We start from the raw sequence: 27749 nt of genomic DNA, 5'->3' as shown, positions 1-27749 counted from the left end.
ATAGAGTTGTGCCCTTCCTGATGGCTTGTCGTACAGAACTTGTAAGTCGCTTTGGATAAAAGCGTCAGCTAAATGACTAAATGTAAATGTAGTTCTGTTGCATTTCCAATTTATTTATGTAAATTATAAATTGATCAGGTATCGATGAGGGTATCGATAAAGAATCGAATCGATAAGCAGAATCGATAATGGAATCGTATCGATAAAATCCTATCAATTCCCATCCCTAGTCTCCAGCGCCATGTTAACACTTCCTGTGTTTACATTTTCGAACGTGACATCATCGCCTACGGCAAGCGTAAACGCTCAAAAGGCAAACCGTAAACAGAACCCGGAACGAAACAAGACTGCAGTGTGTACGCAAACTAGAGGGGGGAGAGGGGGGGGGGGGGGGGGGAGTTCGCATCAGATCTCGGAACGGGCTAGAACGAAACGGAATGGAACCGAATACCTGAGTGAGAAAGGCCCCTAATACTGCCCATAGATATGACCATTCCAACCTATCAAAAGCTTTCATTGCATCCAGGGACAGCATCGCCTTAGGTGTGGTGTTGTCCTTGCTGGCATCTAGTACGTGTAGTCAAGTCAAGTCAAGAGATTTATTTGTCACGGCATACAAGTATACAATGAAATGCGGGTGGTCTTGCCCGCAACGATGTGCAAATAACATATAATAGAATCAACATTGTGCAATAAACAAGTAACATTGTGCAATAAACAAGTAACATGTTAGGGCATATCGGTACATGTACATAAGTTATTTACAGAGCATGGAGGACATACTGGGTCCTTTGGTAGTGTCTTTCTGTACATGCTAATTTATACAATCTCCGGTTATACTATACTATTTTTAAAGTGACCCTTCTTGGTGGCCATAAGTGTGGTCGTGTGCAGCATGAGTGTGTGCCTGCTCATGTTAAAGTGGCTGCTAGTGTGTGAGCGTGTACAGTGAGTGTGTTGTGCGTGTGCTCATGTGTGCTTGTGTGTGGAGAGTTCAGGGCTCTGATGGCCTGGGGGAAGAAGCTGAGCCGAAGTCTCTCTGTCCTAGCAGCTGGTGTTCGCAGGCGTCTGCCTGACCTGAGCGGCATGAACAGGCTGTTGTTGGGGTGGTGTGGGTCTTTCATTATTCTGCAGGCTCTGGATTTGCACCTCTTGTATAGAACCTGCAGGGGTGGTAGTGCAATACCCGTGGTACGCTCGGCTGAGCGCACCACTCTCTGTAGGGCCTTCTTGTCCTGTGCCGTGCTGTTTCCATACCAGGCAGTGATGTTTCCAGTCAAGATGCTCTCTACAGCTCCGGAGTAGAAGGACTGGAGTATCTTCCCAGATACTCTGAACTTCCTTAACTGTCTCAGGTGGTAGAGGCGCTGCTTCGCCTTTTTTACGGCTGAGTCTATGTGTGTTGTCCATGTCAGATCCTCTGCGATGTGGACCCCCAGGTCCTTAAAGCTGCTCACCCTGTCCACGGTAGCCCCGTTAATCCTCAGTGGTGTGTGTAACTGAGGGGTACAATTCCCTGACTGTATTGAATAAGTATGGTATCATTAAACCACTACTGAGTTATGTACATTACTACTGGCCATACAGTACACATGTATATGAGATGAACACCCCCACAATAACACGGCTTCACAAGAAATACTGTTTAGAAGAATATTTATTAGAAGAGCACGAAGATTATCTTACATTACTTATCAAGATTGAGAGTTGCGCTTGTAAGGCGAAGAATGTGCATGAATAGGTCAAGAGCGTAAGTCCATGAGCATATTACGCAGGAGATAATTAATACCACCTGTATCATAAGAATTATATATGGTACACTAGTAGGTCAGCTGGAGATACTAAGGGGGTTCCCTCCGGTTGTAAGCCAGCAGGGGAGAGGATTTGTCGGTAGCAAAAGTCTGGGTCAACGAGGAATAAGGAGACTCCAGGTACAGGAGACAGTGCAATAATCCCTTGATCCGTAGACGAACAACAGCTATTCTCCGGTATGCAGTGCCGCATGGAGGAAAGCTAGCCAGCCTCAGAGTCCTAGAGGCGGGCTCGACGGGGCTCCTCACAGGGTAGATCCCACACAGCAGTGGGTGTAGACGATTCTCCGCTCCAACAGCCACAGGACCAAAGCTAATATAATCCAGCCGAAAAGGGCTCTGTAGTCGTCGGGGTAGGTTATCCAGTGTACATATCCACACGGTTCTCGTCTAGGGCTCCTCGGATGACGGCACCAGGTTAGGCCGCCCAGCCTGGATAAGCACACTAGCTCGGTACGATGAAACGTTGGTAATGCTGGTCACTGTAGAACGGTAGCCGCACGATACACTATACATAATAGACTATTACTTAATAATAGAATAGGTCGAACTCGACGATACAGCGTTAAACTCTGACACTTCAGCTATCAATTCGCACGCGGTCTCAAGGCTCTATTTCGGGGCAAAACGGGCCCACTTCACAGCACGTTGTATCGTGGTGTGAGGCTTCAACTTATTGGGGTAACTAACTGCTGTATCCACCTGCGACGTATTTATACGTAAGGTGAACAATCTAGTACCAGCCTTATTTCTGTCTCGTATTCCTGCGCAGAACCGGGCATGTCCAGGCATGTCTTAGCGGTGACTTTGAACTAGACATTAGGGGTATGGCCGTGGCGCCTAGGGGATCGCTGTCCAATAGGAGAATGAATATTATGGTCTGGCCTGTACTAGGTAAAGGGATATTCCGTGTATATGTACAAAGAATATACAAGGGATATCAGACGATATACAAATACTATACAATATATCTCAAGTAATAAATATATATATTCGGTTTAATCTGACCCTTTGTAACAGTGTGTGTGTCTCCTCCTGTCCTCTCCTATAATCCACGATCAGCTCCTTGGTTTTACCAATGTTCAGGAGCAGGCTGTTGTCCTGGCACCAGCGTTCCAGTACCTCAACCTCCTCCCGGTAGGCCTTCTCGTCGTTGTCCGAGATCAGCCCCACCACCACTGTGTCGTCCACAAACTTCACTATGGAGTTGGAGCTGAACTTGGCCACACAGTCATTTGTGTGTATAGTAAGTACAGCAGGGGTCTCAGAACACAGCCCTGGGGGGACCCGATGCTCAGGGTGATGGTGTTGGAGGTCTGACCCCCCACCCTGACCGCCTGGGGCCTTTCACTCAGAAAGTCCAGTATCCAGGCCAGCGTTTCCGTTAGCCGGTAATTACCGGTATTTGACCGGCAAAATCTGTTGAAGTTCGACATATTTAATCTCTCCGGTCATAGTGTCCGGTGAAAATAGTTCCCTCTGGGCACAGTTTGATTATTTGAATTGTATTTGGATGGGCTGGAGTTGGGTGGCCTATGCGATGAACGAAACAATCATTGCGTTTGTTGTCGTTGCTTCGCTCAGCGAGAGCTTGCTGCTGGATTTGCGGAAGGCATGCAGCTGCAGACCCACAGAACCCACCAGCTTTGCTGGCACAGTGCGGTCCCCAGACCTGGAAAGCTGCTCTGCGGGTCTGCAGCTGGATGCTTCTTGCAAACTAACTGCGGCCGGCTCGCGCTGATAACAGCTTTCATTGTTGGACCGGCTGCTTGGTGGAGCAACGATGAAACGAATGTAATGAATCGTTCGTCGCATGGGCTATTTAATTTTGGCCTGTTTTGGTACGGTTCGGGTGGTCAAGTTGTGCTTGGAGGGAGTTGTTTTCACCGGACATTATGACCAGCACCAAGTCGTTGCGAGGTGGAGATATACATCACGCAAACCACGATAATGTTGCCGTCTCTCTGCTTTCTCAGTTCTTCGCTTGATATAATTAATACAAATGTCCAATATAACGGAATTCGTTAGCTCATAAAAATGTGATTATAACAGACTGCTGTTTAGTGTCGGACCGACTGCCCACATACGCGGTCTATTTTATTTCAAGTCAGCAGCAGCACGGAGTATCGAGGGACTTATTTTATTTGGAATATATTAATGACTGTATACGCAAAAGTAGCCTATAGTTTTAAGTAATAATATTATAAATCTACATGCCTTGAGGATGACATTCTTTATTCAATTGTTTTAAAGCTCAATAAACTATGACCGGAATTAATCTCATTTGTCCGGTAGATTGAAATCTTGCAGGTCACGGAGACCGGCAACAATTTTTTCTAACGGAAACCCTGATCCAGGCGCTCAGAGCGGAGCTCAGACCTAGCTCGATCAGCTTGTCCACCAGTCTGGTGGGGACTATGGTGTTGAACGCTGAGCTGTAGTCAATGAACAACAGTCTCACATAGCCCCCCTTCTGGTGGTCCAGGTGAGAGAGGGTGCTGTGCAGTACTTGGGAGACCGCATCGTCAGTGGACCTGTTTGGCCTGTATGCAAATTGCATAGGGTCCATATCACTGGGGAGGGAGGCACAAATGTGATCCTTGACCAGCCTCTCGAAACATTTCATGGCCACAGAGGTGAGTGCCACCGGTCTGTAGTCATTGAGACCTGCTGGGGAGGGTTTCTTTGGTACCGGGATAATGGTAGACATCTTGAAGCAGGCAGGGACCACTGACTCCTTCAGGGATCGATTAAATATGGTGGTGAACACAGGGGCTAGCTGGTTAGCACAGGACTTAAGTATGCGTCCTGTTATTCCATCTGGGCCAGCCGCCTTCCTGGTGTTCACCTGCATAAATGCTCTCACACTGTGTACCGTCAATGAGAGAGCGTCCCCGCCCCCCCGCGGATGCACCCCCCCCCCCCTCCACAACAGCCGGCGCACCAGTGACGTCACTAGCCGTTGAGTTAGCAGCGCCACTGTTTGCACCAAACCGCACGTAGAAGGTGTTGAGCTGGTCCGCAAGGGAGGCGTCGTCGCTCCCCATTGAGGGGGCGCTGACTTTGTAGTCAGTTATCGTCCTCAGTCCCTGCCATAAGCAGGGCTGTACGCTAAGCTTTTTCACTAGGGGCACACTTGCCCCTAAATGAGAAATTTAGGGGCAAAACATATTTTTTAGGGGCACATTTTTAAATAACAATTTTACCATTATTAAAAAAATATGTTCCTCCTGCCTCATTACTGTGGTCCTTTTATTTAACATTTAAGTGCGTTTGTTTCAGGTTTGTATCTTTTATAATGAACCAACTGAGAGTGTGTAAATCACTAATAGAACAAAAACAACAAACTGTGTGTGCGCGCGCTTGTGTAGTGCTCCTTGAATGAGATCATCACCACACACACACCATTAATCAGGAGGACAAGAAACTCTGCATACATTTGTTTCACAATGAAAAGTGCTTTAGAAATCAAATGAATTATTATTATTGTAAATAACCCCATGAAAGGTTTATTATTTGTATGGGTAATTACCTGCTTCATATTTGTGATGTTACTGGTTTCAGTGTGTGCCTAAAGTGATCAATGTGTTGGGCCGTTTATAGAGATCTATGCCAATTAATGTTTATGTATATCCGGGACTTTTTTTATATAAGAATTGAGAGGTATTTGTATATATGACCTTTATTTTGAAAACTGTTGCAACGCAACCTTATTTACATTTGCGCTTTTGACAGTGAAATGTTCAGTCCAACTTAGCTCGAAGGAAAGACTAATAAAAAAGGTTTAATTGACCCGTATGAGGCTCTTACGGTAGGACTTTGATTGTTTATAGAAGTGGAATGTAATACTATGCAAAACGAGAAATAAACAGTGATTTTACCAGCAGTAAAGTTGCAAGCCACTTTCATTTCATATATGGGGAACCGACAATTATTAGTATTATCTTATTTGCATATTGTCTCATTATTAGATAGATAGATAGGTTGATACTTTATTTATCCGCTGATCCTGAACGTTAGAAGTTTCCGTGTCCCCGTCAATCAATCATCACATCATCACGTCAATCATCATCATCTTATCATCTCTCCACATCGGACGTGGTTGTCATAAGATGGACTGATATCCATTATCCACTCCGTTGTTCTTGCGGAGCAAGAGCCATATTATTATTTAAAGGAAGCGGCCACATTCAGTTTCGTTTCGCTAGGAATTATGGGATTTGGTGTTTGATGTATAGACTACGCAGACAGGGACATGGTCTTTAATCGCACGATAGTACCAAGTATATAGCGTGACCCAGATTCACTCCACGAAAATCTTTTTTTCACTCAGGCTATAAGTTCGCAGTAAGTTCATTCATTGCCGACAGATTCTTTCATAGCACCACGACATTGTGTCGCACTGTACAGCCTTGGTTGTAGGCTAATGTTTAAAAAAAAAATTATCCAATTTGTATGGATTAATTTAGGAGTGAAATGCGAATGAAGGGTTGAAATCTCTACTCGCAACGTTGCTACCAGATATAATATTCCAATCGCAACGGCCAAATTAAGGGGCAATTTGCGACGAGATCGTCGCCGTGTACAGCCCTGATAAGCCTCTTGTGTCATTCTGTGCCATTTGTGCCTCCATCTTGTCGGCATACGTCCTCTTAGCAAGTAAGTAATTGTCTTATGTTATCAGTGATCAAGCGGTTTCTTATGAAGCCAGTTTGATCCGGATGAACTAAAGACGTCATATGCTTTTGAAGTCTGATGGCTAATACCTTAGAGAACAGTTTGATTCCGAGGAGGCTTAAGGGTCTATAACTACCGCACTCGGTGGGGTCTTTGTCTTTTTTAAGGAGGACTGTTATGAGTGCAATATTGTCATCCTTATGGAAGTTCCCGTCCTTGACAGAGTATAAAATCATATTAAGTAATAGGGGTCCAATTATGTCCCAGCATGAGAGGTACATTTCTGGTGGGATACAGTCTCTTCCTGGAGCCCTACCACTTTGCATTTCGGATATGGCCTTCCTGAGTTCCTCTAGTGTGATAGGTGTTTCTAACTGTTTAGCGTCATCCTCTGAAAGTTTGGGGAGGTTAATTTGATTAAGATATGTGTCCATTTTGTTTTGATCGAAGGTCGTTTCTGATTTATACAAGTTGGAGTAGATCTCTTTGAATGTCGCGTTTATTTTTTTAGTGTCTGTTACAAGTCCTTGTTGTGCTTTAATGGTAGTTATATCTGCAAATTTTGCGTTAACTCTTAATCGCATAGCTAGTGTCTTGGGATTTGTAGTCATTTTGTAGTCATAACATTTTCACCATTTACATTTACATTTAGTCATTTAGCTGACGCTTTTATCCAAAGCGACTTACAAGTTCTGTACGACAAGACAGCAAGAAGGGTACAGCAGCTCTATCAGCTGAGTAAACATTTTCATCAAAGTGTTGCGTGTTACAGTGTAGGTTAGTTTATTAGGACAAGTGCATGACAGTAAGGTTAGTCAGGGTTAGATTATTATAATTTTTTCTTTATTATTATCACTTCAGATAATGGTTGAAGAAGTGAGTCTTTAGTTGACGGCGAAAGATTGGACGGGATTCGGCTGTCCTAACTGGGATGGGTAGTTCATTCCACCATTGTGGGGCAAGGACTGAGAATAGGCGGCTTCTCTTTGATGACCCTCCGGGAGCTTGGATAGGAGTAGGTCTGAGGCGGCCAGAAGATGCAGAGCGTAGGGGTCTTGAGGGTGTGTAGTTAGTAGGGATGCCCCGATCGATCGGCCACCGATCGCTATCGGCCGATAATCAGTATAAATATGCGATCTGTGAATTCCGATAATGAGTCATATTCGCCGATCGCGGAAACCGATCAAGCGGAGATCTCACTCACTGTCTGTCTCAGACACACAGGACCTGCAAACTGCCGCTGCTCCCTTGCCCTGCCCGCACCCGTGTACAGTTTGTAAACACAGAGGACTGAGAGGCGGTTCCTCTGCTCGAGTCTATAGTGCATTCGACCTGAGCTAACGTTAGCTACCTAGCTATCGTTACTGTTTAAACAAAATTACCCAGTCAACTATTCACTTTTAGTAGGCTTTGTCTAACGGTATTTAGCCGGCTAGCTACTGATAGCTCCTGATATCAACAAATGCTCCAGAAAGTCTAGTAGTCCATGTTGATACCTCCGTTAGCTTGCGTTAGCTGATGTTAGTTCACTGTTCAAAACGAAATGTCCCATTGAACTAAAAAGTTCTGTCTTAACGTCATCTAGCCAGCTAGCAGTAGCTACAGATAGCTCTTGATATCAATGTCTTATAACATTGATTCAATGCGTATTCGAGCTGAGGGCTTGCTGAATGTGATATGACCAAAGCACAGTAACGTTACCAATAGGGTCCAGCTGCAGCACAGGAGAATCCTTTTTGGAGCTGGAGGCTACTAGAGTACACAGACAGTGGAGCCGTTTGCAGATAGCGAGCATTTTGACTTGTTGCGTGGTGGCGATGTCTCGCAGATAATACAAGTACAAGTCTAATTATATAATATATATATTTTATAAAAAAAAATTATATAAAATAATTTTTAATTTCTTTTTAATCAAAAACGATCGGATCGGTATCGGCCGATATGGCTCACGACGATCGGTGATCGGTATCGGTGGCAAAAAAACGTGATCGGGGCATCCCTAGTAGTTAGAGACCATTGACCGGAGGTAGGCGGGAGCGTTTCCCTTTGCCGCACGGTATGCTAGGTCGAGGGCCTTGAAGCGGATACGTGCAGCAATGGGGAGCCAGTGCAGGTCCCTAAGAAGTGGGGTGACATGGGCCGACTTCGGTAGGTTTGAGATCAGGCGGGCCGCTGCGTTTTGAATGAGTTGAAGAGGCTTGGAGGCAGTGGCCGGGAGGCCAGCTAGCAGTGCGTTGCAGTAGTCGAGGTGGGAGATGACTGTTGATTGGACGAGGAGTTGGGTGGCTTCTTTTGTCAGGAAGGGCCGTATCCTTCTGACGTTGCTCAGGAGGAATCGGCAGGTTCTGGTTGTCGCTGCGATGTGAGCAGATAAGTTCAACTGGTCGTCGAGGACAACACCAAGGTTCTTGGCGGTCGGGGACACGGTCACAGCTGCATTCTCGACTGTGATGGAGAGGTCGGTCAGGGGGGAGGATTTGCCCGGCAGGTGGAGCAATTCTGTTTTGCTTAGGTTCAGTTTGAGGTGGTTGGTCGTCATCCAGGCGGAGATGTCGGACAGACAGGCCGAGATCCGCTCAGAGACGTGGATATCTGAGGGAGGGAAGGAGAGAAAGAGTTGAGTATCATCGGCATAACAATGATATGAGAAGCCATGAGACGTGATAATGTTACCCAGTGATTTAGTGTAGAGGGAGAAGAGAAGGGGTCCTAGGACCGAGCCCTGGGGGACACCCGTCCGCAGGGGGCGGGTGGCCGACAGAGTCCCTTTCCATGACACTTGGTAGGAGCGGTCGTTGAGGTATGATGTCAGCGCAGATCCAGCCACTCCCATTCCTGCGAGGGCCGCGAGGAGGATCTGATGGTTGACTGTAGGGCTGGGCGATATGACCAAAAACGTTATCGCGATAAAATTATAAAATTATTTTCATATAATTCGATATCGATAATTATCGTCGATATGTCGGTCAAGTTTAATTAACTTCTAATATGCTGCTGCGAATGTCTCAAGTCGAGTTGATGTCGTCATCAGTCCTCGCACGTTAGCAGTTAGCCGACAAGCGGAGTATCTCATGACAATAAATGACACTAAAATACTCTCTTCCGCCACAATATATTGAAACGACGTCCACTCCCACACTATTATAAACGTGGCCTCAGAATTCAAAACACACACATACTCGGCACGTAAATATATAAAACAGTGCCGTGCAAGCTAGTTAACCTAGCCAGCCTGTTGCTTCTACGCTGTGTATTCCATGACAATGTGCTAAATATCACACTAAAATACTCTTCCGCCACAATATATTGAAACGACTACCACTGTATACCCCCACTACTATAAACGTGGCCTCAGAATTCACCACACACACATACTCGGCACGTAAATATATAAAACAACGCTGTGCAAGCTAATTAGCCTAGCAAGCCTTGTTGTTGAGTGAGTCCTACCGCTCTGGGTCTCCTTCCGGGTCTCCGTCGATCTCGGCCATCTCCTTCACTGATTGGTTGTTAGCTGTTGTGCGTAGCACGTCATCACGTAAGGTTGGTTGTTGTTAGTGTGTGCTGAGCCGAGGCTGAACGGAGCCAAGCTCGATATATCGAAACTTTGCGACCACGTTTCATGTTTATTTCGAGGAAATAATTTATCGCGATAGTTATCGTTATCGTTTTATCGCCCAGCCCTAGTTGACTGTGTCGAAGGCTGCAGATAGATCTAGGAGAATCAGGACAGAGGAGAGGCCTTTCGCTTTTGCTAAGTGAAGTGCCTCTGTTACCTCAATGAGGGCCGTTTCTGTGGAGTGGCCAGTCCGGAAGCCAGACTGATTGGGGTCTAGGAGGTCATTCTGTAAGAGATAAGCAGTAAGTTGGTTGGATACAGCACGTTCAAGTGTTTTAGAAAGGAAGGAGAGAAGAGAGACAGGACGATAGTTGCCTATGATGGTGGGGTTCAGGGTTGGTTTTTTTATGAGGGGCGTGACTCTGGCTTGTTTTAGGGAGGTGGGGACCACCCCCGAGTTGAGTGAGGAGTTGATGGTTGCAGTTAGGAATGGGAGGATGTCCGGTGCTATGGTCTGGAGGAGTGGGGAGGGTAGCTGGTCCAGCTGGCATGTAGTCGTACGGTTCGACGTTACCAGTGTCAGGGTCTCGGCTTCTGTAATGGGAGAGAAAGATGACAGAGTGAAGGATGAGGTTCTCGATTCAGTGTTTGGAATGGGTGGGGGTTGGGAGAAGGAGCTGCGGATGTTCTTCACTTTTTCCTCAAAGAAGATCGCAAAGTCTTCGGCAGAAAAAGATGAGGGGGTGGGGGGGGGGGGGGGGTGAGGAGGGAGGACATGGTAGCATGCAGTTTGCGAAGATTCTTGGCAGAGGCCTCGATCCTATGGTAAAAGAAAGAAGCTTTGGCATTAGTAATGGTTTTGGAGATACTTCCATATCATGACCACTAACCATACACCCATCTTCCTTTTAGTCTGTATTTCACTTGATCTCTTAATTACCCATGTCAAAACCGGGTTTTCTGATAAAAGAGCTTACTATCAGCATTCTCACCCTCTCAAAATAATGTTTTTTTCTGCAGAGAGGACATGTACTCTCAAGACTCCATAGACCTGCTGCAGAACTCCGGCCTGCAGTTCAAACAGCACGAGGAGGAAGGCATCGACACGCTATACTTCGCAGAGCTCATGATGACCTCTGGTCTAGTGCTGTGTGAAAACGTGAAGTGGCTATCATTCCACAGGTGTGTTTGTGTGCCTTGTGTCAGGGCTGCTTTGGAATGTTCTTTGAAGCTAAAATAATAAAACCTTTTGGCATGACATTGTCCCATCCAACCTATTAACAACTAATTGAGAATGAACAATCTATGATTAGCTAATTTAAGTGTATATTTCGTTTTATTTTATAAAGTGTTTATATTTGTATGTATTGAATATATATATAATATAAAAAAAAAAATATATATATATAGACATTTGTGTTAGCTGCTCTATATGTCGGTTGGTTGGTCCACACAAATTCGCTGTTGCAGCTATTCCTTGGGTATTCGCGGTAACGGGCAGGGAGTGCTCCTTCATTCCTTCAAGTGATTAATCTGAAATTAATTGTTACATTCTTTGTTTTGCAGCGGGTACGATTTTGGCTACCTGGTCAAGCTCCTCACAGATGCGCGGCTCCCAGAGGAGGAACACAACTTCTTCCAGATCCTCAATCTGTTTTTCCCTGCCATCTACGATGTCAAATATCTGATGAAGAGCTGCAAGAACCTCAAGGTAAACCAGGAATTATACGGTTCTATCTTGACGAGGTAAACCACAACCTAGGAATTAAAAAGGTTTTATCTGACATGGTAAACCATGACCTTGGAATTAGAAGGTTCCATCTGACAGGATAAACCATGACCATGGAATTGTTAGGTTCTATCTGACATTTTGGTAAAAATGTTATTATAATGTAGCTCTATAATCTGGTCTTTACAGGTGGGAGAAGTCACAAGAGTATGAGCTTTCAGGCACAGCCACTGTATATCATATCATGATATTAATATACAGTATATCAATGTAATTGTTTATATATGGAAAATAAAAATACCTGTTAAACGAGAAAGGTGCAAATCTCCTTCAGGCGGCAGCCACACATTTCTTCTCTCACAAAGCAAACAAACGCCTACAATATTTAACGACAGCAGATACCATCTGTTACCATTAATTATAATTACCAGTATCCAAACACACTTGCGCAATATACACTGAGATCATTGACTGTCTGCAGGAAATAAAAAAGCCTAACTGTGGACAAGTCACTAGCTTACCAAGGACAGCTTTCATAGTAGCCTACATGTTAGGCAGGGTTTAAGTGTAGGGAGCAGGGCAAATATAGACCAATGAAAGCAGATCCTCTCGCACTATTCCTATTACACTCACAATATTACACTAGCACACTACTACATTATTACACACTATTACATTACTACACATTAGGGCTGCAACTAATGACTAATTTGGTAGTCGACTAATCTGCCGATTATTTTTTCGATTAGTCGACTAATCGAAAACCAATGTAAACAACAACAAAAAAAAGGATTTTTTTTTTTTTGTTTTTTTTTTATTACCTATCTTTGTGAAAGTGGCTTCTCAGCTCTGGTCCAGCTGAAGACAGAGCAGAGGAACAGATTGGACATTGAGCATGACCTCAGAGTTGCTTGTCTACCATCACCCCAGACTTTGAGACTCTTGTCAGGACCAAACAACAACATCATAACATGATGATCCCATAGCAAATTAAAATAATGACTCATGAAACATTTGAATTTGGATCTTTAAGCCACTTTAAATGAAAATGTATTTAAAGAACAATACAGCAATCACTCATAACAAGATAAATAAATTAAATAATACAAATTAAAGTGGAAGTGTACTTTAAATAACTTTTGTTTGCTGTGTGTGAGAGGAGTCCTTGTGTGTGTATGTGTGTGTGTCTTACTCTGATCGCTGTGTGAGTGAGAGGAGTGTGTGTACTGTGTAATTTGTGTGTGTCTTACTCTGATCGCTGTGTGAGTGAGAGGTGTGTACTGTGTAATTTGTGTATGTGTGTGTGTCTTACTCTGATCGCTGTGTGTGAGTGAGAGGAGTGTGAATGTGTGTGTGTCTTACTCTGATCGCTGTGTGTGAGAGAGAGGAGTGTGAATGTGTGTGTGTCTTACTCTGATCGCTGTGTGTGAGTGAGAGGAGTGTGTATGTGTGTGTGTCTTACTCTGATCGCTGTGTGTGAGTGAGAGGAGTGTGTATGTGTGTGTCTTACTCTGATCGCTGTGTGTGAGTGAGAGGAGTGCGTGTGTAATGTATTGTGTGTCTAGTCTGATCATCATCTCCTGCAGGGGAACAATGTTTTCAATGTCCAAAATTTGCTATGGGATCATCATGTTATGATGTTGTCTGGAACCCTGAGAAGCCACTCTCACAAAGATAGGTAGCGCACACAAAAAAAAAATTAAAATTAAAAATTAAATAATTTTTTTTATTTATTTTTTTTATGACTAATCGACGCAACAATTTCTCGTCGACGATTTTTTATAATCGACGTCGTCGATTATGTCGACTAATCGTTGCAGCCCTACTACACATTGCACAGTATTACACACTATTGGTGATTCTCCGATCGATTGGTCGCCGATAGCTATTGGTCGATATTCATTCTAAATAGTTTGATCAGTGGTCTCTATAAAGGCAGATCAGATGATGCAAATACCGTGAGACAATTTCTCTATGTGCGGCTGGCAAGAGTTGTTACAAGCCAACGTTAGTGAAATGGCTAATAGAGAACGGCATCACAGCTGTCACTCAAGTTTCACTCATGAATATTATGATCTCCACCCCGCCAGCAGTTTGTCAGCTCCAAGGAAAATCTGATCATATCCCTAATGTTATTTACATTTCACTAAATGGATATTGCTACAAATAGTACAAAACTCTATTTTAAATAGTTTAAAACTGGTAAAATGGATAATACATATCGATATTACCTAAGAGACAGCAATGGTCAATTTGTCCGAGTGATGCTGAAGATGTCTGTTGTCTGCAGGGAGGACTCCAGGAGGTGGCGGACCAGCTGGAGCTGAAGAGGATTGGGAGGCAGCATCAGGCCGGATCAGACTCGCTACTCACAGGCATGGCTTTCTTTAGGATGAAAGAGGTATGGTTACATGCATTGTTTTTAAATGATTATACCACAGATAATTAAACTTCACATTGTGATCGGCTAAGCCACATTCCAACATGTGCCAAATCTCACAATAATGCACTTGTAAATGAATAATTCCTCATCATTCTGTTGATGCATTGTATCGATCACAGCAATATTAACGAATTTGTAACCTAGCAATGCCTTTGATACGGCTATAATCTTCAAGCCTACACCAGCAAACAAAACGGCAGAAAAATAAGCATTTTGTTGATTAAAACAGCAGTGCCAAAATATCACTGTATAGCACTCCCTCTCCTGGATTATTGGTAAATCAACATTTTGCATCACTTTGGTAAAACTGTAACGATTGAGGGAATGTTGATGGCCTTACATTGGTTGGCAATGGATCAAAATACCTGGCCACCTACTGGATTGATGTAATTTGGTCCTATCACATTCCACAATGCAATATGCACCCAGTGTCCTCAACAGTTTCAGGGCAAAAACAGATGTTGACGTAAGGATGTTTTGCAGTGACGGGATATGTATTGATTGACATCAAATCACTGAAATCAGGCATTTACCCTGTGTCCTTGAACATTTAATTTTAATCCGTCAGGTCCATAACTATTTATATATATTAAGCCCGATCGGCCTGGCACCGATAGAAGATTTATTTCACGTTGCAAATAGATCAATACAGTCCATATTAACTCATTCCCGCCAACAACGAGTATACTAGTTTTTTGATCGTTTTTCCTTTTCTTCTATATTTTTATTCATTATTCATCCAGGGACCTTGGTGTTACCATAGGGAATGAGTCTGAGATCGCCAAAGTGCAATACCGGCCGCATCCAGCTAGACGGCGGTATCGAGCACCCGTTATAACCTTGTATCTTGGCCTGTGTAACGGCCAAATGTCTCCGGGCTCACTTTTCTTTGTCGGGCGAGTGGATCGGTTATCTCGGTTGCAATGAAGCGCGTCAAATATCCCCAATCCATATGTTGTGGTGGGTTATGACGTGGACCAAATGGACATCGGATGTACCAGATGGCGTTCAAACAATTGGAATATTATTTTTGGAATACTCCCCGATCACAGGTAAGGACTATCTGACGTCAATTTTAGCTTGATCGCGCAATGCTTTTATACCGATCGGGCTGATGAGCGTTTTTAGTAGAGGTGGGCATAGATTACTTTTTTTTATCTAGATTAATCTATCTGCAATCCTCGAGTTAATCTAGATTAAAATGGCTCAAAAAAATTCAAATCTGCCGAAGGCATTCAAAATATGTGTGTTCTACCCAAATAATGACCAGAGGAGGAGATTTATCCTCCTCTTCATCTGAGGAGTCACTAGCTGTTCTATCTCCTTGTTCAACAGCATGAACATGTCTCTTCTTTTTGTAATTTCCAGTGTTTCTTTTAAAACCAGACTTATCGTAATTTTGTGCCAAATCTCACAATAATGCACTTGTAAATGAATAATTCCTCATCATTCTGTTGATGCATTGTATCGATCACAGCAATATTAACGAATTTGTAACCTAGCAATGCCTTTGATACGGCTATAATCTTCAAGCCTACACCAGCAAACAAAACGGCAGAAAAATAAGCATTTTGTTGATTAAAACAGCAGTGCCAAAATATCACTGTATAGCACTCCCTCTCCTGGATTATTGGTAAATCAACATTTTGCATCACTTTGGTAAAACTGTAACGATTGAGGGAATGTTGATGGCCTTACATTGGTTGGCAATGGATCAAAATACCTGGCCACCTACTGGATTGATGTAATTTGGTCCTATCACATTCCACAATGCAATATGCACCCAGTGTCCTCAACAGTTTCAGGGCAAAAACAGATGTTGACGTAAGGATGTTTTGCAGTGACGGGATATGTATTGATTGACATCAAATCACTGAAATCAGGCATTTACCCTGTGTCCTTGAACATTTAATTTTAATCCGTCAGGTCCATAACTATTTATATATATTAAGCCCGATCGGCCTGGCACCGATAGAAGATTTATTTCACGTTGCAAATAGATCAATACAGTCCATATTAACTCATTCCCGCCAACAACGAGTATACTAGTTTTTTGATCGTTTTTCCTTTTCTTCTATATTTTTATTCATTATTCATCCAGGGACCTTGGTGTTACCATAGGGAATGAGTCTGAGATCGCCAAAGTGCAATACCGGCCGCATCCAGCTAGACGGCGGTATCGAGCACCCGTTATAACCTTGTATCTTGGCCTGTGTAACGGCCAAATGTCTCCGGGCTCACTTTTCTTTGTCGGGCGAGTGGATCGGTTATCTCGGTTGCAATGAAGCGCGTCAAATATCCCCAATCCATATGTTGTGGTGGGTTATGACGTGGACCAAATGGACATCGGATGTACCAGATGGCGTTCAAACAATTGGAATATTATTTTTGGAATACTCCCCGATCACAGGTAAGGACTATCTGACGTCAATTTTAGCTTGATCGCGCAATGCTTTTATACCGATCGGGCTGATGAGCGTTTTTAGTAGAGGTGGGCATAGATTACTTTTTTTTATCTAGATTAATCTATCTGCAATCCTCGAGTTAATCTAGATTAAAATGGCTCAAAAAAATTCAAATCTGCCGAAGGCATTCAAAATATGTGTGTTCTACCCAAATAATGACCAGAGGAGGAGATTTATCCTCCTCTTCATCTGAGGAGTCACTAGCTGTTCTATCTCCTTGTTCAACAGCATGAACATGTCTCTTCTTTTTGTAATTTCCAGTGTTTCTTTTAAAACCAGACTTATCGTAATTTTCTGTGCCCTTCCTTTGATGCCATTTCCATTGTTACACTGATATTGACAGCTCTCTCCAGTGTCAAATCACTCTGTCAGTAGTTTCTTCTGTGCGCCTTCATTTCTTAATCCACACACAAGCCTGTCTCTCAATGTGTCTTTTAGTGAATCTCTAAATTCACAATGCTGCTGACTGGTTGCTCACACACAGACTGCTGCAGAAGCAGGTTTCTCAACAAATTCAGTGCAAGCTCAGTGTAACGGTTCCATTGCTCCACATTGTCCTCAAACGGTCCAATATTTCCAATAACCCAAGCCATTTCTGTTGTAAACACTCACAATAGTCCAGTCGATCCTTCCTTTAGTGTGTAAAGTGGATTTCCTCTTCTTGTAGATGTTTCCAAGTGCCGGGCAACGACGTGAGCTAACATGCTAACTCGCTAAGCTAACATGGTAAACAAAGCTCCCGACGGACTTCTTCTTTCTTGCATTGCGCAGATTCAGACGTCCTCATCGCCGAATTGTGTTATATCCTGAGGACTTCTTAACCTCACCTGTATAACAATGATTACCGGACCACTACTTTAGTTTGACACATTATTCTGACTACAGCTCCGGTACATACTTGTGCAATCACTTCCGGGTACCACAGCGTCACGCTGGGAACTACGGCAAGTATTTAAGGACAATACATCACACTAATGTATGGCTCCCAGACCCAACTTTGAGAAATAGATTAACAGCGTCAATTGTATTATCGCGCGATAATAGTCTCGCGTTAACGGCCCAGCTCTAGTTTTTAGTGTTCAATACGAATGCTGTTACTGGCAATCAAATAATCTGAAACGACCCCCCCCCCCCTTTCATGCATTCATGATTAAACATAGTACCTATGATATAGATTTGATTTGGGAATAATAGCGTGTACAGGCAAGAAACTGCAACGTTTATAGAATTGACGTATAAGGCTATTACTCAGCCCTTCGGGAATTACCCCAGACCACGCTATAACCATACTTATAATCACCACGGTATAACACGGGAACGTATGGATGAAGAAATTAATTCTTTTTCACATATTGAACGATAGATGGGTGATGTCAAATGGGCCATAATATTGTATCCATAGCTATAATATAGAATATAGTTATAGCTCTACAAACAAGGTGACGCACTCCTATCTTTTAAAGCGTGGCAGTGCTAGAACGGGGCCCGGCTAATCCCCGGTGGTCAATGAGTTAAGTGATGTTGTGTTTCTTTTTCAAATGTAGCAAGAGTAAAGACCCTAACCCTATCAAAGCAGCAGTCAAAGTGTATATTTTCAGCACTATGTTTGTTTAACAAAGATTTTAAGTGTTATGAGCTTACCGGTATATTAATTCTTTTTTATATTATTATTATTATATTTTAATCCAGATTTAACTCTGCCATTGGAAAGAAGAGATTTGCGTAGATCCATAGATGTATGACTTGGATCGATTGGCCATAATATGGTCATTTATAGGCCTGATATTCTATATTCATATTTCAAATTGCATGTGTCCGAATGGCAAAATTCGGTACTGTATCTACAAAAAAACCTGTAAATCATCTGCCCTTTGTTAATTTGCTTAGGTTTTTAGTACATCTCAAGAAGTTGCTGAATGAGCTCAGTGGCAAACATTTTCACTTCTGGTCAATGTTAGCATGGTGCTATTCACCATCAAAGATGGGGAAAATGTATATTCTTCTTTTGGTTCATTACAATTTACTCAAGCATAGTAACAGACAATATTTCTTACACTGGGAATAGTGTCCCTAGATAGATGTCCCTAGATACCAAGAATAATAATAATGAATAATGACTTGGATTTATATAGCGCTCTTCATGACACCCAGAGCGCTTCACAGAGTCCATTATTCGTTCATACACAGTCATACCGGTGGTGGTAAGCTACAATTGCAGCCAGAGCAGAGGCCTTGTAGAAGTGGAGCAATCATCCATTTACTTGGGTATGTACTTTTAGGCACATTTCAGAAAATATGGCTAGGGCTTAACTAACCTCTTAAGCCCGACGGGTCCGGTACCGGACCCAAGCCATAAATCCATCTCTACAGACTATGAATTAATGTTGCGTTTTGTTCCCCAAATATAGCCAAGAGTAAAGACCGGACCTAACCCTGTCAAAACAGCAGTCGGTGTATATTATCAGCAATACGTTTGTTTGCCAATAGGTTAACTTTTTGGATGACACTGACTTGAGCATTGTTTATTCCTACCACACCAACGCTCTAAAAGATAGGAATAAGTGGCAGTGTTTGCAGGGCTATATATATATTCTATATTATAGCTATGGCTACAATACTATGGCCCATTTGACATCAACTATCTATCGTTCAATATGTGAAAAAGAATAAATGTTGTCATCAATACTAGGGATGCCCCGATCGATCGGCCACCGATCGTTATCGGCCGATACTCAGTATAAATATGCAATCTGTGAATTCCGATAATTAGTCATATTCGCCGATAGCGGAAACCGATCAAGCGAAGCTCTCACTCGCTGTCTGTCTCAGACACACACGACCTGCAAACTGCCGCTGCTCCTCCTCCCTAGCCCCGCCCGCCCCCGTGTAGAGTTTGTAAACAAAGTGGTGCGGCTCCTCTGCTCGAGTCTGTAGTGCACTGCATTCGACCTGCGCTAACGTTAGCTACCTAGCTATCGTTACTGTTTAAACAAAATTACCCAGTCAACTATTCACGTTTAGTAGGCATTGTCTAACGGTATTTAGCCGGCTAGCTACCGATAGCTCCTGATATCAACAAATGATCCAGAAAGTCTAGTAGTTCATGTTCATACCTCAGTTAGCTTGCGTTAGCTGACGTTCGTTTACTGTTCAAAACGAAATGTCCCATTGAACTAAAGTTCTGTCTTAACGTCATCTAGCCGGCTAGCAGTAGCTACAGATAGCTCTTGATATCAATGTCTTATAACATTGATTTAATGCGTATTCGAGCTGAGGGCTTGCTGAATGTGAAACGACCAAAGCACTTAACGTTACCAATGGGGTCCCGCTGCAGCGCCGGAGAATCCTTTTGAGCTGGGCTACTAGAGTACACACAGACAGTGGAGCTGTTTGCAGATAGTGAGCATTTTGACTTGTTGCGTGGTGGCGATGTCTCGCAGTCGCAGATAATACAAGTACAAGTCTAATTATATAATATATATATTTTATAAAAAAAAAAAGCGTTTTATATAAAATAATTTTTAATTTCTTTTTAATCAAAAACAATCGGTATCGGATCGGTATCGGCCGATATGGATCACGACGATCGGTGATCGGTATCGGTGGCAAAAAACGTGATCGGGGCATCCCTAATCAATACGTTTGCGTGTTATACCGTGGTGAATATAAGTATAGTTTTAGAGTGATCCTGTCTAATCCCAGAAAACAACTATTGCAAAATGTGAATTTCACTAAATGTGTTGCCTTTTCTTGCCTGGACACTAGGGATGGGTACCTTCACATTTGAACCGATACCGGTACCTGTGAATCGATACCGGTACCCAACGGTACCTTTTTTCTGTACTTTATTCTCAAGAAATAATTTACCTACCTCAGTCGTAAAAAAGAAAATCCAAACTTCAAATACCGGTAACTGCAATTTCTACAGTTTTCGGCTTGTCATTGCTCCGACTGCTTTGTTGTTGAATCAAGTTAAATCCTAGGTAAGCATATATTGTGCGTGTGAACGTTGACATAAAAAAAAATCGGTATCTCACTTGATTCGATAGTCGGTAGTACCGACGTGTTTCGGTTCGGTACCTCAAAAGTACCGAATTCGGTACCCATCCCTACTGGACACGGTACTTTTTCCAAATCAAATGTATATAATGGGTATTATGTTTCATCATGAATGCATGAAAGGGCGGCGGGTCGTTTTTTGATGCTTTGATCGTCACCAACGGCATACGTTGTGGAGTAACGTTACACACGCGTTGCGTTCGAGGTGAAATCATGGTTGGATCAAAGCAGGATTGATATCATTTAGTCCTTACCTTCACTAGGAGGTACCCCAAAAACAATATTCCAATTGTCTGATCTTTCCAAGTATTGGTGTCCATCGTGTCGCCAACATAATCCACCACAACAGATGCATCGGGGGTATTTGACGCTTCTCAATGGGATTGGCATACCCACTTGACTTGCCTAACAAAGAAAGATCATGTGTACAAAAAACGAAGGAAATGAATAAAGTAGGGCTGCAACGATTAGTCGACATAATCGACGATGTCGATTATAAAAAATTGTCGACGAGGAATTGTTGCGTCGATTAGTCATTAAAAAAAATTATTATAATTATATTATAAGTATATATATATATATATTCTTTTGCACTACCTATCTTTGTGAAAGTGGCTTCTCAGCTCTGGTCCAGCCAGCTGAAGACTTCTTAGCTTAACATAACAGACCGACAGTAAGTTTGGGGGAACTAATGGGATAACTGGGGATGTTGTTTGGTCCTGACAAGAGTCTCAAAGCAACTCTGAGGTCATGCTCAATGTCCAATCTGTTCCTCTGCTCTGTCTTCAGCTGGACCAGAGCTGAGAAGCCACTTTCACAAAGATAGGTAGTGCAAACAAATTTTTTTTTTCTTTTTTCTTTTTTAATATTGTTTTTCGATTAGTCGACTAATCGAAAAAATAATCGACAGATTAGTCGACTACCAAAATAGTCATTAGTTGCAGCCCTAGAATAAAGGGAAGATGATTAAACAGAGGGTTTTGTAGATACAGTACTGAATTCTCCCATCCGGACCAATGCAATTTGAAATATTATTATAGAATATAGAATAGCAGGCTTATAAATTACCTTATTATATTATATATATTAGGGATGCACCGAATGGGAAATTCTTGGCCGAAACCGATACCGAAAATAGAAAACAGTTGGCCGAAAGCCGAAAGGCCGAAAATGATTCATAGAATAGATTTTTTTTTACCAATGTTGTGGAACATTATGATTATGGAAAAATATATGATTATGGCAAAACTTAACTTAAATAATAAATAATCACCTATGGGGCCATAAAACATTTATTCAGCACTTCTGAATGCATACAGTACATTAATTCCATCTTTTCTCTGGCTGCCGCAGCGGACATCTGTGCTCTACTGAGCGCACCTTTCTAGTCCCCAGCTGAATGTGCTCGCTTGATTCGGCACAGTAGACGCGCGACAGACAGCGTCAATGTGAGAAACACAATCCCCCCCCCCTCTCGCTCTGAATAATATGCATATTAGATCACTCAGTGATTAACCGCGATGGGCATATGGTGAATGGGGATGTAAAGGCATGTTGAAGACGCATTTGTTGGACGCGTTGCGCGCAGAGTTTACATGGAGGCGGCGCGACTCCCGACAGCTCAACATCATCACAACAACACGCGAATGATATGCATATTAGATCACTCCTACCGCGACGGGCATAATAGTGAATGAGGATACGGAAGCATGTTGGGGACGCATTTGTTGGACGCGTTGCGCGCAGAGTTTACATAGGGGCAGCGCGACTCCCGACAGCGCGACATCATCACAACAACACGCAAGGTTGTTAGGTTGTTTCTGTTTCGGTGATATATTTTCAGTGAAAAAACTCTTTCGGCCGAAAGCCGAAAGGCCATTTTTTGCCATTTTCGGCCGAAAACGTTCAGTGCCGAAATTTCGGTGCATCCCTAATATATATTCATGGATTGTGCCAAATCTTATATTTCAAATGCCAGAATTCAATTTGGATTTAGTATCACCAGGCGTGCAGAACAGATAATAAAATCTACTGTATGTACAGTAGCTTTTTTATTTTTGCCAGGCTGCCACCATTTTGAAACTAATTTCAAATCTGATTGTTGCTACATGCTAGAAATAGGGGAGACAAACGAACTGCGCTCCCATATATGCCAATAACATTACGTTTTGTGGTTTATTATCCTGAGTAATAATAGATATTAAAAAAATTCATACATAAGTAATTTGCTTGAAGCCCCATAGAGGCCTTTGGGAAGTGTCGTTCGAAAAAATTCTACAATTCCCGATGCAAATTTTTTCCAAATGGTCGACTTTCACGACCAAAACAATAGAAAAACTATCTAATAACACTTTAACCTATTGGTAAACTAACGTATTGATGATAATATACATTATAACTGCTGTTGTGACATGGTTATGATGTTTATACTTGAATACGTTAATAAAATAAAACGATACATTTGGCAGACAGTCTAGACAGATTGATTTATGACGTGATGTCATTTGCGGTCCGCCGATGGACCGCACGGGTGGAAGAGGTTAAATAGTTATTTGTGAAATATCAGTTTGGGAAATGTTTTCAGAAACTAGCGAATATCGACTGAAGGTAATGCGCGCCGCCTTTTCGTTTGTAGTCATATGAGGAGAGGAGACTCTGGGCTTTCGAATGGCTTTGGAAATACCCAGCTCAAGCCAGCTCCTGTCAATCAAATGACTTGTGGATAAACTTTTTTATTTATCTTATTTTTCGGGATTATCTACCACAAACCTGAACGTTATTGGCATAAATTAGAACGCAGTTAGTTGATCTACCTTTTTGTGAAGTTCTAGCAAAAAACAGCGTTGCAATCTGATGAAAAATGGCCCACCTGTTGATCCACTTTTTCTCCTATTTTTCCTCTCATCCCAATTTAGTCTTTATGCCAATTCCCCCCTCCCCTTCCTGGTCGTTGTGAGCATTTGCCCCCTACTTGCCGGTCTAGGGAGCCCTGAAGTCTATCACATGCTTCCTCCGATACATAGGAGACAGCCAGCAGCCTCTTTTCACCTGGCAGCGAGGACTCTCATTGGGTGAGTGTAACGCGTGGGAGGGCACACTACCTCACCCAGATCCCTTCCTCACTGGGCAGGTGCCCTGACCGACCTGTAGGAGTCGCTGTTTACAACGACCAGATTACCACCCACCGGCTTCCCTCCCGCTGACACTACCAATTGTGTCAGTATGACGACCGGCCAAGCTGGAGGCACCGCTGACAGCTGGATTTGATACCAGTGTCTCTGCGGTGGTAGACAGACGCTTAGTCCGCTGTGCTACCCGGCCGCCCTAATGGCGCACCTGTTGATACTAAATCCAGATTGAACTTTGCCATTGGAAAGAGGAGATTTGGCCCGATCCATAGATGTGCGACTTGGCTATAATAAGGTCATTTATAAGCCTGATATTCTATAATAATATTTCAAATTGCATGTGTCCGGATGGCAGAATTCAGTACTGTATCTACAAAACCTTCTGTTTAATCATCTTCCCTTTATTAATTTGCTTAGATATTTTGTACACGTGATCTCAAGAAGGTGCTGGACGAGCTCAGTGGCAGTTTTTCATGTCTTTAGCATGGTGTTATTCACCATCAATGATTTTAAATATAATTGATATTCTCCTTTGGTTCATTACAATTTACTCAGGCCTAGTAACAGACACAATATTTCTGACACTGGGAATACATTCCCTGAGATCCATAGATGTCCCTAGATACCAAGAACATGCAAATGGACCATGTAAAAGTGGAGCAATCTTACTTAGGTATGTATTTCTAGGCAGATTTTCAGAAAATATGGGTTAAGAGGTTAATATCAACACACTGTTCATAATTAGTCTCTACACCACCACAATGGATTTGAAATGAAACAATCAATGCTTTAAGTGCACATATTGATTGTTCCTCATTAGGCTGAAAAATCGAACAAACCCATCAGAGATTAAACATTAGGTGTGGCCAAATCAACTGTTTGAACATTTTAAATTAAAGAACACACTGGTGAGCTCGGCAACATCAAAATACCTGGAAAACCACAAAACAACAGTGGTGGATGACAGAAGTAGTATTTCTCTGGTGAAGAAAAAACTCTTCACAACAGTTGGCCAGATCAAGAACACTCTCCAGGAGGTAGGTGTATCTGTGTCAAAGTCGACAAGAGAAGAGAAGACTTCACCAGAGTGAATACAGAGGGTTCACCACAAGATGTAAATGAGCGTGAGCCTCAAAAACAGGAAGACCAGATTAGAGTTTGCAAAAAAAAAAAAAACATCTAAAAAAGCCTGTACAGTTTTGGAAAACATCCTATGAGATGAGACAAAGATAAACTTGTACAAGAACGATGGGAAGAGTATGGAGAAGGAAAGGACCTGCTCATGATTCAAAGCATACCACATCATCAGTGAAGCATGGTGGTGGTAGTGTTATGACGTGGGCATGTATGACTGCCAATGGAACTGGTTGCCTTGTATTTATTGATTATGTGACTACTGTCAAAAGCAGCTACCGGTAGATGAATTCTGAAGTGTTTCGGATAATAGTATCTGCTCATATTCAGCCAAATGCTTCAGAGCTCATTGGAAGGCGTTTTACAGTGCAGATGGACAAGGACCCGAAGCATACTGCGAAAGCAACCAAATAGTTTATTTTAAGAAATGGAATGTTATGTAATGTCCAATTCAATTACCTGACCTGAATCCAATTGAGCATGCATTTCACTTGCTGAAGACAAAACTGAAGGGAAAATGCCCCAAGAACAAGCAACTGAAGACGGTTGCAGTTGACGCCTGGCAGAGCATCGCCAGGGACGAAACCCAGTCTATGGGTTCCAGACTTCATTGACATTGACAAGTATTAAAAGTGACAATTTGATTTATGATTGTTAATTTGTCCAATTACTTTTGGTCCCTTTTTTAAAAGGGGGGTGTAGAAACTGTTGTGATTCCTACACTGTTCATCTGATTTGGATGTAAATACCCTCAAAATAAAGCTGAATGTTTGCACATAAAGCACATTGTTTCATTTCAATCCCATTGTGGTGGTGTACAGAGACAAAATTGTGAGAATTGTGTCGATGTCCAAATATTTATGGGCCGCACTATATCTTATTACCACTCATCTTGTTACTTTTATTTAAATGTCCCATATTGTAATGTGTGGTCCTCTAAACATGTCTTTGAAATCTTTGCTTCAGATTATGCATTCTAGCATGTCTATACCCGTCTTGTTTCAGTCCTGTTTTCGACAGGCTGTTTCTCTGTTAGGAGAGCTGCTTTTATCATGTAAATACGATCATCGTGTATCTAGCAATGGTGTACGAGCCTGTACCATTGAACGAAATTCTGATAAAACTATGGAACTAGGCTTTGTAGATCAAATATGACTCGGGATCCAGCATTATCATATCAAAATTGCCATTAATAATGTTTTCAGAAACCTATTTTAGGTAAAAATGTAGGTAGGAAAGAGAAAGTATATGAGCGAGCAGTCATCTTGTGTACACACATTTTTACAAGATCTCTTCACGCTCATACAAGACGTTACTAACTACATTGATTGTGGCTGCAATTCTGAATGGCTTGTTTCAATAGAGGGTTCTTGTCACAGCTGAACTGTAGAAACAGCACTATGTACATATTTAACAATTTCTCAGTGACTACAACCCCTCATTGTGTAAAAACAATGCAACACAGGAACATACATTATTTTTTACAATAGGGACCCTTTAAATATCTTGACGTTTGTAAAGCGCATAGTGTTTGAGGCCGTTTATGAAATGAGAAGTTGATTTTAAAAATGTTTTACCATAAAATAAAATCTCTATTATATATTTTTCTCCCTCGCAGCTTTTCTTCGAAGATAACATCGACGACGCGAAGTACTGTGGGCGATTGTACGGCCTGGGCTCCGGCTCCAACCAAAGTCAGAACGGCATGTCCAGCTCCTCCCAGGAGGAGGCGAACAACAAGCACTGACCACGTGACTGCCAAGTGGATCACAACACTTGTTTTAAAAACCCCATCCAGCAGATGACTTTTCTGTTCATCATTTTTCACTTCCCAATTCACTCGCTGGGGATAAAAAAAGAAGGACATCGTTCGTTCACCGGCTCCCCGTTTGTTTTTACCGAGCACACGCATTCAGAATCTCTTGGGTCACCCCCTCCCTGCTCCCCTTTTTCCCTTTTTTTCTTTTTCTTTTTACAGCACTCTAGTAATTCCCTTCCTTTGAAAGCATGGGTCCAGCTCTTGTGTTTTATATTGTGGTTTTAGGTAGGGTAGCATTTTTAAGTGCTCACCACTGCATCAGGGTTTTCGAGAACCCTTTCTAAAATATACACTTCCCGATAGATCCGACTGTAGCTCCTCCGTGTTGTCCTCGGCATCGCCACACATCGCTTGTAGGGATTTTACATTTTGAAATTAATGCTGTAAGGGTATGTAAATAAAATGTACTATTTTGATGACGACAAAAAATCTTTTTAGTTTTTAGTTTTTTTCTTTTTGTTTGTTTTACCCTCACGAGGAGACTTCAAAGACGTGGTTTTCCTCTGGTATGACTGTTATGAGGGACGAGGAACGTGCTGCTGCCATTCTGTATAACTTTGTGCTTTATTTTTTATTTTTTATTTTGCCCAGGTTATTTTTTGAAACTGTTGTAAAATAAAAGAAAAAAACCTTTTTTTTTGTTCCGTTTGAAACAGTTGTATATTAAATCATTTTTAATTTTAAATCCAAAAGTATTTAAAGTCTTTTTAGTGGTCATGCAAGGGATAGTCTTATCTACTTAGTATTGTACCAGCCCACATTAAACAGTGGGTGCAATCTTGTCAGGCCAGGCCTGAAGACTACTAACAAATGGCCCGATAATGAATACGAATGAGTGATTGCCTTTCTATCCTGCTAGTAGGCTATAGGGTACATTGCAAGCCTCTGTTCTGATTTATTGTTCAGATCCAATTTTTTTTGTTTG

General features: G+C 42.3%; 1 protein-coding gene across 1 annotated transcript in view; it reads left to right on the top strand.

Moving 5' to 3' along the window:
- The window catches only part of cnot8 (CCR4-NOT transcription complex, subunit 8), a 41233-nt gene extending 13723 nt beyond the window's left edge, over positions 1–27510 (top strand). Inside the window, exons 4-7 of the mRNA XM_084320950.1 lie at positions 11068–11229; positions 11614–11758; positions 14067–14177; positions 26624–27510. Coding sequence (XP_084177076.1) covers positions 11068–11229; positions 11614–11758; positions 14067–14177; positions 26624–26752 — 547 coding nt within the window. The 3' untranslated portion in view covers positions 26753–27510. The remainder of the gene's footprint in view (positions 1–11067; positions 11230–11613; positions 11759–14066; positions 14178–26623) is intronic.
- Positions 27511–27749: the final 239 nt, after the last annotated feature.

Source organism: Notolepis coatsorum, assembly GCF_963971535.1.
Source record: "Notolepis coatsorum genome assembly, chromosome: 8".
NCBI classification, from domain to species: domain Eukaryota; kingdom Metazoa; phylum Chordata; class Actinopteri; order Aulopiformes; family Paralepididae; genus Notolepis; species Notolepis coatsorum.
This window is presented reverse-complemented; position numbering and strand designations above follow the sequence as displayed.